At 56.6% G+C, this 13,991-nt stretch overlaps 3 protein-coding genes and 2 non-coding genes across 5 annotated transcripts, besides 1 other annotated feature; 2 read left to right on the top strand and 3 right to left on the bottom strand.

Annotated features, from left to right (window-relative positions):
• Nucleotides 1–3,202: 3,202 nt before the first annotated feature.
• Nucleotides 3,203–3,748, bottom strand: CYME_CMD023C (similar to ferripyochelin binding protein; the record flags this gene model as incomplete). Its single annotated transcript, XM_005535344.1, has 1 exon — nucleotides 3,203–3,748. The coding sequence occupies one exon, from the start codon at nucleotides 3,746–3,748 to the stop codon at nucleotides 3,203–3,205; it is 546 nt and encodes a 181-aa protein (XP_005535401.1).
• A 1,014-nt stretch (nucleotides 3,749–4,762) lies between these two features.
• Nucleotides 4,763–7,034, bottom strand: CYME_CMD022T. The gene has a single exon (XR_002461226.1). It is a non-coding gene; the product is annotated as a hypothetical transcript (transcript).
• Nucleotides 7,035–7,406: 372 nt separating this feature from the next.
• On the top strand, nucleotides 7,407–9,728 carry CYME_CMD021C (GTP-binding protein of LepA family; the record flags this gene model as incomplete). Its single annotated transcript, XM_005535343.1, has 1 exon — nucleotides 7,407–9,728. The coding sequence occupies one exon, from the start codon at nucleotides 7,407–7,409 to the stop codon at nucleotides 9,726–9,728; it is 2,322 nt and encodes a 773-aa protein (XP_005535400.1).
• Nucleotides 8,578–10,851: a sequence feature (possible transcribed region).
• CYME_CMD019T lies at nucleotides 10,457–11,990 on the top strand. The gene has a single exon (XR_002461225.1). It is a non-coding gene; the product is annotated as a hypothetical transcript (transcript).
• Nucleotides 11,637–13,346, bottom strand: CYME_CMD018C (probable ubiquilin; the record flags this gene model as incomplete). Its single annotated transcript, XM_005535342.1, has 1 exon — nucleotides 11,637–13,346. The coding sequence occupies one exon, from the start codon at nucleotides 13,344–13,346 to the stop codon at nucleotides 11,637–11,639; it is 1,710 nt and encodes a 569-aa protein (XP_005535399.1).
• Nucleotides 13,347–13,991: the final 645 nt, after the last annotated feature.

Here is a 13,991-nt window from a genome sequence, read left to right as displayed (position 1 = left end):
CAACGTGAAACGCCACGTTTAGACTCGTGGATTAGAAAGGGAGTCGTGCGGCATCGTGGAACCCTTCCACGACAAATCGTAATTCAACTTCACTAGCCTGGAAATGCTGCGTTGCGTCTCTGCTCGTACGCAGGAGTGAGCGGATAGGCCCGCTCCGGTTCGTCGGTAAACTCGCCTCGGAAAAGGGTGAGAAAAAGTTGTTTGGGAATCGTAGATGCATACATAGGAAATACGGGTTTCGGGGCCAAAAGCAATCCAGTGCGCCTGAGTCCGCATGAAGAGGCGGATACCGCATATAGCGACCACCTCTACGCTATCCCGCTGGGTCATCGAGACGCAAAATACCGCGTCGGACAAGAAAAAGAAAGATCCTACCCAAGAGAAGACGTGCAAGAACAGGAATTACAAACCATCTCGGCGACAGAGCCCGACTATAACCGCTCTAAAGGCCGTGAAGCAAAACAAATCAAGGGTGAAGATCGTCTACATAGTAAGTTGCACGTCGTCGTGGATGCCCTGCAGCTTATCGCTCGAGGGACGACTTGCTTGCTTCGCTCAACTTGATGCAACCCGGCAAGCAAGTCCTCGACAGGCGTTCCGGACGCAGTGCACTTAGCGATGCACATCCCCCATGAATTCTCTACATTCAACCGTCGCATGAAAACGCATCTGGTGCTCGGGAAAGAAGATGGATGACGGCCTCTACGTGGGATCCGAGATTCGCACACCCCCGTTCCAGGAGATCATCTCGCCTGGCAGCGCCACGTCGGCCATCGAAGACAACGTCTCCAGGGTAGGTGCGAAAACCTATCAAACCAAACTCAAGTACCATATGCGGGTCCGTCGCGAGCGCTTCATGACGTGCACCGTGTGGGCGTTGAGGCCTCATCCCGTTGAGCCGGAAACGTGGGGATTTATGGACGGTATTCTGGGTAGGTCTCGATGGATTCAAATGCCGAGTTCGTGGCGGCGAAGAGCGCTCGAGATGGAAGCGAGTTAGGAAGCGCTGTCGCCATGAGAGCGAGTGTCGCTTCGGATCATCCGAGCTCATCGTGCGGCTGTGGGTTTCGGACCGACGGACGTACCATCCGAATCATGGTCTGAGCTCGATGCACACCCTCGTTGTATCGTGCACCACCAGATTATCCTGTACAGAGCGCTCAAGCGCAAAATAGCGTCCCTCGGCGTACGCGAGTGTACTTCAGTTTCTAGTCGATGTGGTCCGCACAGGTCACGTCAAAACTCAGGGCATCTGGGCGTTCTCTCGTGTAGCGTGCAGTACGACCTTCTCAATGAGGCACTGCTAGTGTCCGCGTGCAGCGCTATGAAGCAGACGAACTCGCTCGCAGACAGCATTGGCGATGCTGGCTCAAGTCTCATTGTCTACAGGGGCATACTGGTACGGCACTCACTGGGACGATGCAGACCGACACAGCATCATTCTGAATGCACTGTGTGAATCGTTTGCCTCAGTTGACCAACGGGACTCATTCTCAAGCATTTGACGCTGATGAAGAGAAGGACTCGGGGTCGGCTGTGCATCCCGGGCTGAAGGTCGCCATGTCCGTCGCCGTACCTCCTAGAAAAGACGATGGAACCGAAGATCTGTACGGAACGCATACGAGGCTGCTCGAATATTTCAGGCTTTGGTATGCGATGGCGTCGGACATCATGGGCGTCTAGAGGCAGTTCAGCGAGTGGAATACCAGAATGAGAACGCAGGTCGAGCCTCAGTGCACCGCATCACCCGAAGAGCGATGCTTTGTACGCTTCGTGTAGAAAGAATGCATGATGGTCCCAGTGGCGTACGCAAATGCTCATTGGCATACCTACATGAGAGTGCGCTGGGCTCGCTAACGGTTTCCGTTATGCCGAGACAAAGCGCGTGCATTCACCGAATTCTGAATGAGATGCATACAACTTGATTGATACGATACCTTGGTGTAATGGTAGCGTACAGTGGCGGACGTGCTGCAACGTGTAAAGGCTGCGCTCCAGCTCCTTCGACGTGCGCATACCATAGTCCGGGAACCGATGCTGCACGTTTCGCTTTGATGGATTCAGGGCGATCTTAACCGAACACGAGCACGGGTGCAACGCTAACCTCGTAGACACGACGAACGTGCAACATCGCCGGACGCGTGAAATCGAGTATGGCAAGTTTATCGAACCTCTAATAGCGAGGCTATCGACGTTGAGATACGTTCCACAGTATAAGTCTATCGGCAAATACGCGTGTAAGCAGTTCCTGCATCCAGATTGGGACGCCTCGATCAACATCCGGAAATATCCTGTGCATCGGGAGCGTCCATACGATTTCTACAGCGTGCGCTGTCGACGGAAGTGGTGTTGTACTCAGTGCGGGCATTATGCTGAAACGCTGCAGACTTGCAATGCGGTAATCAGTGGCCAAGACACAGGGCATTGCAGTCCCGTCTCGAACATGACACTGGCATGGTACAGTTCTTCAATCCATATATATACACTGGGAAAGGTTTCCCAGGGCAATTAACAAACGATCATAGAGAGCCTTGGCTCGCCATTCCAGAGAATCAACCAATGCAGCTGTCGGGAGGCTTTTACGTAGCACTCCGGGGGTAACACCAGCGTTCGTGGCGCCTTGCGCAACGCTCATGCCCCGTCCCGGTTCGATGTCGCTGTGAAACCAAACCGCTATGGAATCATCAAAGGTTTTCGATTCGTTGCCCGGTTTCCCGTCAAGAGCCGTGCCCCGATCTCTCTGTGCTAACCAGGTCGCACGGGCGCTTTTCGTCGGTATCGGGCAGAGAGCTGTGCCTCCAACTAAGTTGCAGCCACCCGGACAGCGAGCACTGCATACGGGTCTGCTACGACTCATGAGTACATCACAGTCGAGTGTCTTCGTACACTGCTCGCAAAGCAGCATGAGGGCGCGCAGTACCCAGATCCAGAGGCGCTGTCTCCAAGTCGCCTTGCCGTGTCTCGTCGAGTTCACCGAGGATGCCACCTGATCTGCTCATCTGCAGCACGCTATGAACCAATGCTCAGATGCCATGAAATCAACGCGGCTCCTGTAGCAGTAGCTGTTCAGGCACAAGCACCGCACGGGCAACCCTTCGGAACAAGAAAAAAACCGATGCCTTCGTGAACGTCGTGCGTCATCTCCTTCATGCATGCTTGTCGAGGAGACACGTCGGGGCACGCCAAGCCAACCTGCCGTCGCTCATTCCAAAGGCAGGAACTCGTACGCATGTTGCGCACCAAGTGCACACTCGGCTTGCGCTCGTTTCTTGCTCTCCTCGACATCAAAACCGGACCACTCACCGACACGCGTTGCTGGATTCCCGGCATATCGGGCGTTTGGCTCGAGTTGCGCTCCGTCTGGTATAACTGTACGTGGCTCGGTGCATACTTCGTGCGGGATTTCCGCACCAGCGCCCACTATGGTACCGTCCCCAAGCGTGACCACGTTGCCGATGCGTGCGGCGCGTCCGATGGAGCACGCCGCTCCGACTCGACACCAGGATCCTATCTGTACGGCAGCGTTCAGAACTGTATTTTCACCAATGACCGTATACCCACCGAGGCGAATCAAGTCGTCAGGAACAAGACTGTCACCTCGGAGCACAGCGTTTGGTTTGATAAAAACGTGGTCCGCAATAGCGACGTTTCCTATCACGGACGCCGACGGACTAACGTGTGCATTCGGTAAGACAAACGGCCGTACGCGCTGATTAAGAAGCGCGACTAAAGTCCGCAGGCCAGACATGGTGGCGAGCTTGCTCCTTTCCCGGAGAACTGTGGCGTCTCCAGTTCGGCTAGCGCACGTGTCGGAGAAGCAGCGCGCTTGCGTACGAGTAGCAGAGGCAGCATGCGAAGGGGTGCGGGGAGCATTCGAGCAATCGACCGCTATGCAACAATAGTAGATCAATCTGTATAAGAAGGACATCTGGAATGCAGCTCATGTTTTGCGGCTCCCTGCCCCAATGACCGGGGATCCTCGCTGATGCGCTTCGTCGGAGCGCGCGATCGAACATCCATTGTTCAACGTATGGCCATAGTCCTCTGTGCGCATGGGTCTTGGAAGCTGCTGATCATTTGTCACGTTCTATCGTTTGCCAGGTGTATCCTATGCGTGTCCACGATAGCGTTTGTGAGTCGCCGCTGCACGCGCAGCACGAAAGCACAACCTCGTCGATGCCATGCCCCTGAGGGTATCGGCTCGAGGCGTCGGATGCATGCGTGCGGTTGCGGGTGGATGGGTGCGTGCTGGTCCATGTGTGTAATGAGCGTCTCTGCGGATGTCCGAAGGCTGCCACGGTCAATACCATGGATTTGAATGCTGCCGCGCAGACGTTCACGTTCTACGCGGCGCGATCGAATCTCTTCCCGCTGCATAGCGCTGAGATTGGTACAGCGAATCCGCGGATGCAGAGCCTGCCGCAGGCGCTTGTTGGCCCGTCGACTACGCAGTTGCGGACGGCGAACGCTGACATGACAACGGCGCTGGAATGCATCTTGGCGCGTCGGTTGATAGCAGGCAACCCAAAGATGGATACGCAAGCACGCAGGGCATGGATGCTCACACGACTGGGGCTGCAGGCACGCGCCTCGCAACGTGGGCGATCCTGGGGGCATCCCAGCAAACCTCATGGTTGCTTCAAGCCTCAGTGCTTGTTCCGTCGACTATGCGTAGGCTTCTGTGTGATCACAGGTCAAGTGGAATGGTACTTGTACAAGTACGCCCAGCAGCATGCTATTGAGTGCGGTACGCAGGCACGGAAATGCCCATGCAGGCGCTTTATGACAACAAGCATTCGAGACGCTCCCTCGCGCACAGTGCATCATCGAATCCGAGGCTCCTGAGGCAGGCCACTTGCTCCAATTTACGCTCGATTTTTTCATAAACCGTATGCTTCTGGACAGCGGGGACGATGTTCTGCAACGCGATATTTCAAGTGTCGCGATGCGCACCTTGATCGCCGTGCAGCATAAGCACGATAGCGACTAGCGACTGGGCCGTACGAACATTCGACGCTCTCCAGCAGGTGTCTGGGTGCTCTCCAGTAGAGAGCTGGGTGGGATGCCGGCCCCCTCTGTTGCGAGGCGCTCGGATCGTGCACAGAGAAGCTCGTTCACTGGCGCTGTTCGGAATGCAGCGCTGCGCCTGCGACGTATTCACTGATCACTCGTGAACGCCTGGCAAAGCGTTCACTCGAAATGCTGTTCAGTGAATGGATCACCGCGCGTGCGCACCGCTTTGCTCTCGTGACAGACGCTTCATCGGATAACGCCAAGCGAATGCGAATTCGGGCACTGGGCCTTGCTTGTGGGTGACAATGCGCTCATCGGCTGAGATAGACTCTTCATAAATGAGACCAGAACACTGGACGGATGGGTGTTTTTGTTCCTTGCGATTCTATTCAGAACCCAGGTCAAGACGTACTGTACGGACATTGCGAGTGCACCGAGATGTGCTCACAGGTTCAGACCTGGTTCCGGGATCCTCGGTCGTAGTCTGTGTTAGCGTGACGCTTTCGAGTCTTGTGGTGCTGGCATTCGGTGCGTGAACGGAATCGAGATGATACACGACGCCCTCGGACACTGGTTCGTAAAGTATCCGAGATCCTTACCCAATGCATACACACGAGTATCTGCGTTTTTCCTCTCGATCCATAGGGCATGCCCAAATCGCTCATATTTCAAGTCCTCGATCTTCCTGGTCTGTGGCGCCTCGCAGGTGCGGTAAATCGCGTCTCTGGATGGACCACGAACCGTACTCGACGTCTTCCGTTGGCGACTTGTGCACTCATGGTCATGCGACACATTCGCTGATCATGCTTCGCCAGGCATTCAGTGCCGTTCGAGACACGATGCTGCCTTGGTCTGCGGCCATCGACGAGACGACATTCCATACCAGCATGCGTTCTCGGGTGCGATACGTGTCCCGCGTCTGCCGTCTTTGCTTCAAGCATCGAGAACGATCCAGGGACCAGGAATGCAGGCAGCGCAGCGATCACTTCCAGCTGAGCGTGTGATCGTGCGGTGCACAGAGCGAGCGTCGACGGATCGACACCTCTCGAATTGTTCACGACACTGACTAGTCCCTGCGGCACTTGTCTCGTGCTCATGGGGAACATCACGTGATGCAAATCCACTCTCGAATGCAACAGTGTGCACTTGCGCATGCACCGGACAGCGTACAGCGTCCTCGCCTAGTGAATGGCACAGCGGACGCTCGTGACCCTAGGCCAGAGCACCCGGGCGAAGAGACGGTCAACGGTATCCCCAAGAGTCTCCTGTACCTGCCCACAGTGCGTCTACCGAGCGATAACGCAAGCTGTGCAGCGCGAGAGGGCAATCGTCTCAGGGAGCGCGCTAGTACGCAAACAGAAACACCTGATAGAGCCCACGCAGTCCGCGCTGCGACGAGCGCATTGATATTGTATACAACGAGAATGAGCACGGCAAGCGAAGCGTAGACTGCGACTCCTGCCAGTCCGTACCCGGTGCGCTGGCTAACGCAGGAAGCACCCATATCGGGACGTTTATTTGTATCGGAGCATTCTGCGACTGCTTGCGACGGCGCCGGATAGACACTAGATATGCCCGTATGTGAAGCGGATTGTCCAAGACTGCAAAAAAGAGCAGCCAGGGGGCGTATCGTGAAATGAGTGGTGTTGGTGAAACAACAACGACAAGATACCCAGATATTACAGCGTACGCCAGAGACAGCAAAGTGGATCCATACTTTTTCACGTTGACACGCGTACAACGCAACGCAGTCAGCAGCGCTCCAGCGTGATATCCCACGTATCTCTCCTGTCGTCATACAGACACTCGCATTGCACGTTCGTAGCTCGTTCGCGATGCCGAACGAAGATATCGCAGCTACCCGTGCCGTACCCCTAGGGTGCGATTTCGACTTGTTACCGTTTACCCAGAGCGAGTGCTCCACTGTGCGCACGCATTGGCCTTGCAGAGGCGTCGAAGTCTCGTCTCTCACTCTTTTCTTCCAGTGCTATCCATTCGTGTCCATCCAACGTGAGCATCACGCTGCAAGCACAGCACCGGATCCGTCCACTGAACCCGGGCACGGCGACGCACTTGCCAGCCTGTACGGCCTGTTGCGGTACTGGCGCCGGCCGTGCGCTGTATCGCCGGACTACAGGCGCAGGCGTTGTGCTGGTGTTCGGCCTCAGGGAAACGTTTCTGTTGCCACTTTATTACGGTGCTGTTGCTTTGCGTTGCTTTGCAGCAGGGGTATCTACCACGACCGCTCACTGACACAGAACTTCGTTGGCTTCGTTGGGTCTCAGGGCAGGGAGTGGTCGTTGACGTGCTCTCGTAGAGAACACGAGCAGTGCGTCTCTAATTGCCTGTCGTTCCGGTGAACGGTACTCGTAGACTCGGACACGCTTAGTGTCATGCATACCAATGCTGAACGCGTTCCAAGTAGAGGCCAGTGTGCGTACGAACCGCAGCGTATAGTCCCCGAGCGCCAGCTTCCTTCAGAGGCACGCGCCTTGGCGTGTGCCGGGCGTGTGCAGTGCCTGCGCAGCGGAACTGGCACCAGTAGGTCGGGCGTGCTCCCTACGAACTCGGAGCGGGATCGGCTTTCGGGGCGTTGGCAGGCACCAGCACTTGCCTTTGCCGTCATGAGTCCGACGCTATACAACGTGTTTCGACGCCATATGAACTGGCGGCAGTGCGCTCTGTTACCAGCAGCATTTGCAGATAGAGCTCGACTCCCGCTAGACTTGAAGAGGTGTGCGCGAGACTCGGGACGCGCTCTCAGTCTGAGAGCTCAGCAGTCGCTGCCACAGAACACAACACGTGAGACACCGTCGAAGCCAGTGGCACCAACGCCGCCCTTCCAAACAGATGGTGAACAACACGCGCAGCCACAGGGACGCCTGATCCGGGTACCACCGTCGCGCATTCGAAACTTTTCTATTACTGCTCACGTGGACGCGGGCAAATCTACCCTGGCGGACCGGCTACTCGAACGAACAGGCGCAGTAAGTGCGCGTGAGATGCGAGAGCAATACCTTGACTCGCTGGAACTGGAGCGTGAGCGAGGGATTACGGTGAAGCTGCAGGCAGCGCGAATGAACTATACCGCACACGACGGCCAGACTTATGTGCTGAACCTGATCGACACACCGGGCCATGTGGATTTTTCCTATGAGGTCTCTCGTTCACTGCAAGCGTGCGAGGGTGCACTTCTGCTGGTGGATGCGACCAAGGGTGTCGAGGCGCAGACACTCGCGAATGCGTACCTGGCGATGGAGAACAATTTGGAGATCGTCCCAATTCTGAACAAAATAGATCTGCCGGCAGCGCAGCCAGAGCAGGCATCCCAGGAGGTCGAGCAGGTCATCGGTATTGATATGCGCGATGCAGTTCGGACCTCGGCGAAACTGGGTATTGGCATCGAAGAGACACTGGAGGCAATCGTGAAACGGATTCCGCCACCCCGAGTCCGCGACGAGAATGCCCCGCTCCGCGCGCTCATATTCGATAGCGCCTATGACGATTATCGCGGAGTCGTGGTCTACTTTCGTATCGTTGACGGTACCTTACGCAAGTCGGATCGTATTCGCTTTATGGCGAATGGCCGCGAATACGACGTCGATGAAATTGGCGTTTTCACACCGAAACCGCTTCCTGTCGAAGAGCTGTCCGTTGGCGAGGTCGGCTACCTGGTGGCTGGCATCAAAACCGTAGCGCACGCTCGCGTTGGCGACACGATTACCCTAGCACGCCATCCTGCATCTGAACCGCTTCCGGGCTACAAAGAGGTCAAGCCGATGGTGTTCAGCGGTATCTTCCCCGCCGATGCAAGCATGTATAACCAGTTACGAGATGCTCTCGAAAAACTGAAACTCAACGACGCTGCGCTCTACTATGAAAACGAAAACTCGCCGGCACTGGGCTTTGGCTTCCGTTGCGGTTTTCTGGGCCTGCTCCATCTCGATGTGGTCATCGAGCGCCTCGAGACAGAATACGACCTCGATCTTGTGACGACGGCACCTTCGGTTGTCTACCGCGTTCATACGACCAGCGGCGAGGTCCTCGAGATCGACAATCCGTGCAAGTTGCCGCCACCGACGAATATTGAACGAATCGAGGAACCCTATGTGCGTATCGAAATGATCACACCAGCAGAGTACGTGGGATCGCTCATGGAGCTCGCCCAGAGCCGTCGTGGCGAGTTCCTCGACATGCGCTTCCTCACCGAATCCCGGGTGGTGCTCATTTACGAGATGGCCCTGGGGGAGATGGTGAGTGACTTTTTCGACCAGCTCAAGTCGCGGAGCAAGGGCTTCGCTGGCCTCGACTATCGCCTGGTTGGGTATCGAGCGAGTGACCTGGTGAAGCTCGACATCTCCATTCACGGTGAAGTTGTGGACGCCATGAGCGTCATCTGTCATCAATCAGCGGCACAAGCGATTGGACGGAGTCTGTGTCAGCGACTCTTGGAGATCGTCCCGCGTCAACAGTTCAAAGTCGCCATCCAAGCGCGTATTGGGTCCAAGGTCATTGCCTCCGAGCATCTGAACGCGCTGCGGAAGGACGTGACCGCCAAGTTGTACGGTGGCGACGTCACACGCAAGAAGAAACTGCTCGAAAAACAAAAACGAGGAAAGAAAATCGCCGCGGAACGAGCCCTCGCAAGCGGCATTCGCGTGCCGAAGGAGGCGTTTCGAGCGATTCTGACGGCGAAACGTGACGCCGCTTCCTAATGCCTCATAAATGAGACCAGAACACTGGACGGATGGGTGTTTTTGCGCCTTGCGATTCTATTCAGAACCCAGGTCAAGACGTACTGTACGGACATTCCAAGTGCACCGAGATGTGCTCACAGGTTCAGACCTGGTTCCGGGATCCTCGGTCGTAGTCTGTGTTAGCGTGACGCTTTCGAGTCTTGTGGTGCTGGCATTCGGTGCGTGAACGGAATCGAGATGATACACGACGCCGTCGGACACTGGTTCGTAAAGTATCCGAGATCCTTACCCAATGCATACACACGAGTATCTGCGTTTTTCCTCTCGATCCATAGGGCATGCCCAAATCGCTCATATTTCAAGTCCTCGATCTTCCTGGTCTGTGGCGCCTCGCAGGTGCGGTAAATCGCGTCTCTGGATGGACCACGAACCGTACTCGACGTCTTCCGTTGGCGACTTGTGCACTCATGGTCATGCGACACATTCGCTGATCTTGCTTCGCCAGGCATTCAGTGCCGTTCGAGACACGATGCTGCCTTTGGCTGCGGCCATCGACGAGACGGCATTCCATACCAGCATGCGTCCTCGGGTGCGATACGTGCCCCGCGTCTGCCGTCTTTGCTTCAAGTATCGTGAACGATCCAGGGACCAGGAATGCAGGCATCGCAGCGATCACTTCCAGCTGAGCGTGTGATCGTGCGGTGCACAGAGCGAGCGTCGACGGATCGACACCTCTCGAATTGTTCACGACACTGACTAGTCCCTGCGGCACTTGTCTCGTGCTCATGGGGAACATCACGTGATGCAAATCCACTCTCGAATGCAACAGTGTGCACTTGCGCATGCACCGGACAGCGTACAACGCCCTCGCCTAGTGAATGGCACAGCGGACGCTCGTGACCCTAGGCCAGAGTACCCGGGCGAGGAGACGGTCAACGGTATCCCCAAGAGTCTCCTGTACCTGCCCACAGTGCGTCTACCGAGCGATAACGCAAGCTGTGCAGCGCGAGAGGGCAATCGTCTCAGGGAGCGCGCTAGTACGCAAACAGAAACACCTGATAGAGCCCACGCAGTCTGCGCTGCGACGAGCGCATTGATATTGTATACAACGAGAATGAGCACGGCAAGCGAAGCGTAGACTGCGACTCCTGCCAGTCCGTACCCGGTGCGCTGGCTAACGCAGGAAGCACCCATATCGGGACGTTTGTTTGTATCGGAGCATTCTGCGACTGCTTGCGACGGCGCCGGATGGACACTAGATACGCCCGTATGTGAAGCGGATTGTCCAAGACTGCAAAAAAGAGCAGCCAGGGGGCGTATCGTGAAATGAGTGGTGTTGGTGTAACAACAACGACAAGATACCCAGATATTACAGCGTACGCAAGAGTCAGCAAAGTGGATCCATACTTTTTCACGTTGACCTGAGTTTACTGCATGATACGACCTGCGTACACTGGACACCACTTCCCGAGGCGTGCACCGCGTGAAGAAACCTCGATCTGGTGCGCGGAGAGCAGGATAGTCCTCAGGGCATTGCCGCAACCAATGTGCAGCTTCCGGCGGAACAATCGACCAGGCCCCGCCGTTGCAGCACAGTCACGAAGTACGCAATCCCACATGACATTTACGGGATGCCCCTCCATCTATCAACGATGCAGTGACGAAGAGCATTGGCTCACGGAAAGCTCGCAAGCGGCCTCTCGCCAGCCTCTGAGCACTGATGCGCAGCACCTCCTACATCCTCAGTGCTGGTGGTACGCGAATCCCGCGAACAGGTCTGTGCGTACCAGCAACAGCAGTGCGAGGGTCGCACAGGCCGTGTCAGAAACCGGGGACACAGCACGCACGCCCAGGGCGTCTTCTTTTGCGCATAGCAGTCCAAGCCCGTTCACGAACCTGTAGATTCAATCCATGAATGATCACGGTTTAGGAACCGTTCAGGAGCCGATCCAAAGCGGCCGCTACGTTTCCCCCGGTCGCACGCAACGCCGCGATACAGGCATCTGTATCGAAGAAACCCATTTCCCGCATCTGTTGCAACTGGGTCGCAAAATGTTGCTCCAATTGTTCACGCGTCATCTGAGCCGTCGGATCTGTAAATGTCGCACCACGGGTTTGCCGTGGTCCACCAGCTGTTGCCGAAGCCATGGGTTGCGGTGTCGTTGCAATCGCCGGGTCGTACCCGCTCTGGAGCAACGCCTGGTGAATCGCCCGTCGAAAGCGCAGTTGTGCCTCCTGCATCGCAAGCGTGGACTCGAAAAATTCTCTCGTAAAGAGATTTCGTCGAAACTGGACGTCCTGGAGCGCTTGCATCATCTGCGGGTTCATGGCCGCCATCGCCGACACCATTGGATTCGCGAGCAGGAACGTGTCAGAGGCGATGAACTGCTCCTGGGTGAGGCGGAACAGCTCCGGGTTATCCAAAATAGCTCGCGTTGCCCGAACTGCCGCCTCTTCCGACAGGTCTGGACTAGACCAAGGCATCTGGCTGCCATTGTTGCCAGTGGTTGCTGGAGTGGCGCCTGCCGCCCATGACGGCGGCAACGGTAGCGTCGTCGAGGAACGCCCATTTCCAGTGTCACTACTAGTCGGATTCGACGGAGTGGCTCTCGTGAAAGTGCTGGCACCGGCACCTGGTGCCATGGGCCCGCTGGATTCCAGAGGTCCTTGGATGTCCGTGTAGAGACGCCGCAGCGCGTCGAAACCTCCTGGCATCGACTCGATATTAGCCATTGCTCGGTCACTTGTGCGCATCATTTCCTGCATGAGGTGAGGATTACGCATCAGCTGTAATGTCTGGCGCAGGACTCCTGGGTCATTCAAAACATGACCGATCTCGGGATTCTGGTTGATCATTTCCCGAATCTGCGGGTTCGCCATCATCAACGCCCGCATGAGTTCGGGATTCTCCGCCATGGATTCCATCAAGGGGCTACTGAGGATCTCCTGCATCGCGTTCGGATTCGCAAGCAGCGCCTGCTGCATTTGCTGTTGGAGTCGTTGCATAGAAGAGGATCCACCACCAGCACCAGCACTACCGACGTTTGCCCCGGTTGAGGCAGCATCTGGTGCGTAGCCCAGGGGAGCACCAGTGGCTGCGCTCGCGTTCGCCGCTGTTCCGTTCCAAGTAGCTGCGCGTGCTTGCCCAAACATATCAAAGCCGGCACTCGACGGCGTTGGCGTTGAACCTGCGAGATTTCCCGCACTTCCGGCAGAAGACCCAAGTGAAGGCGCGGATGAGGCCGCACTAGCGGGAGTCGCTGGTACCGGGCCACCGACGCCGGGGAGCGCGCTCCCCGTCGGTGCTCCGGCAGGCGCCGCAGCTGGACGAACGCCACGTACCAAGTGCATGGTATGTCCAGACTCGAGTCCATATTTTTCCTGAAGCTCCCGTAAAGTTTCAGCGTCCTTCAGGACTCGACCCTTGTAGATGACGCGCATTGTCTCGGGCGCGAAGCCACTCGGTTCCGCTAAACGTTGCTTCAGTGCCTCGATCTTTTCTTCAAGGTCTTGGACAGGCAGCGTAAACTTGCTACCCGTACTGCTTTTGAAATGAAGCTCGAACGCTGACTCTTCAGCCTCGTTGCTAGTCGTCATCTCGTTCTCGCTCGTGGTGCGCGGTGGTTCACCCTCCATCTCCTTGATTTCTATCTTTGCCGCAAACCCGTGTCACCCAGGCTACTCTCGACTTCACTGATGATCTCAGCGCTAACCAGTGACCCGTTTCCGCCGTGACAACCTCTTCGGAAACGCCGCTATGCACCGAGTTGGCACTGTCCCTGCCGCACGTAGGTCTCCGGAGGCATAGCACCTAGAGTCAGAAGCGGATGCCAACGAGCGTCGCCAGCACGTTCAGCCGTTGGGACCGGATTGTCGCATTTACACAGCATCCTGCAGACTGGCCCTTGTGGCGCGTTCACAGCGACTGCAGGCGCCAGCGCCAGCGCCAGCGGCGGCGGCGGCGGCACTGTCGCTGACGCGTTACCGCTTGGGTGCATGGTGGGCTAGCTACATGCCATCGTCGCCTGGTACGGATGCAGGCTCGGGGAGGGCGCTGGCATGGGGTCGACCTTTGTGCTCGACGCATTCCACGCTTCTCGTGCACAAGAGACTCGTGATGTTGGCACGAATCGCGCACTCGACGCTCTGTTCGCCATGAGAGACTGTGAAGGCAGCTGCGTCTTGGCGTACCGGAGGAAGCGCGATGCCGTTCACAGGGATTCTTTATCGATAACATCTGGAGCTCAGGTGGAACAGCATAGGGCGTTAGAGCGGGTGTCT

The sequence above is a fragment of the Cyanidioschyzon merolae genome, chromosome 4 (genome assembly GCF_000091205.1).
Source record: "Cyanidioschyzon merolae strain 10D DNA, chromosome 4, complete genome".
Classification (NCBI taxonomy): domain Eukaryota; phylum Rhodophyta; class Bangiophyceae; order Cyanidiales; family Cyanidiaceae; genus Cyanidioschyzon; species Cyanidioschyzon merolae.
The sequence above is the reverse complement of the archived record's forward strand: the minus strand, read 5'-3'. Positions and strand labels throughout refer to the sequence as shown.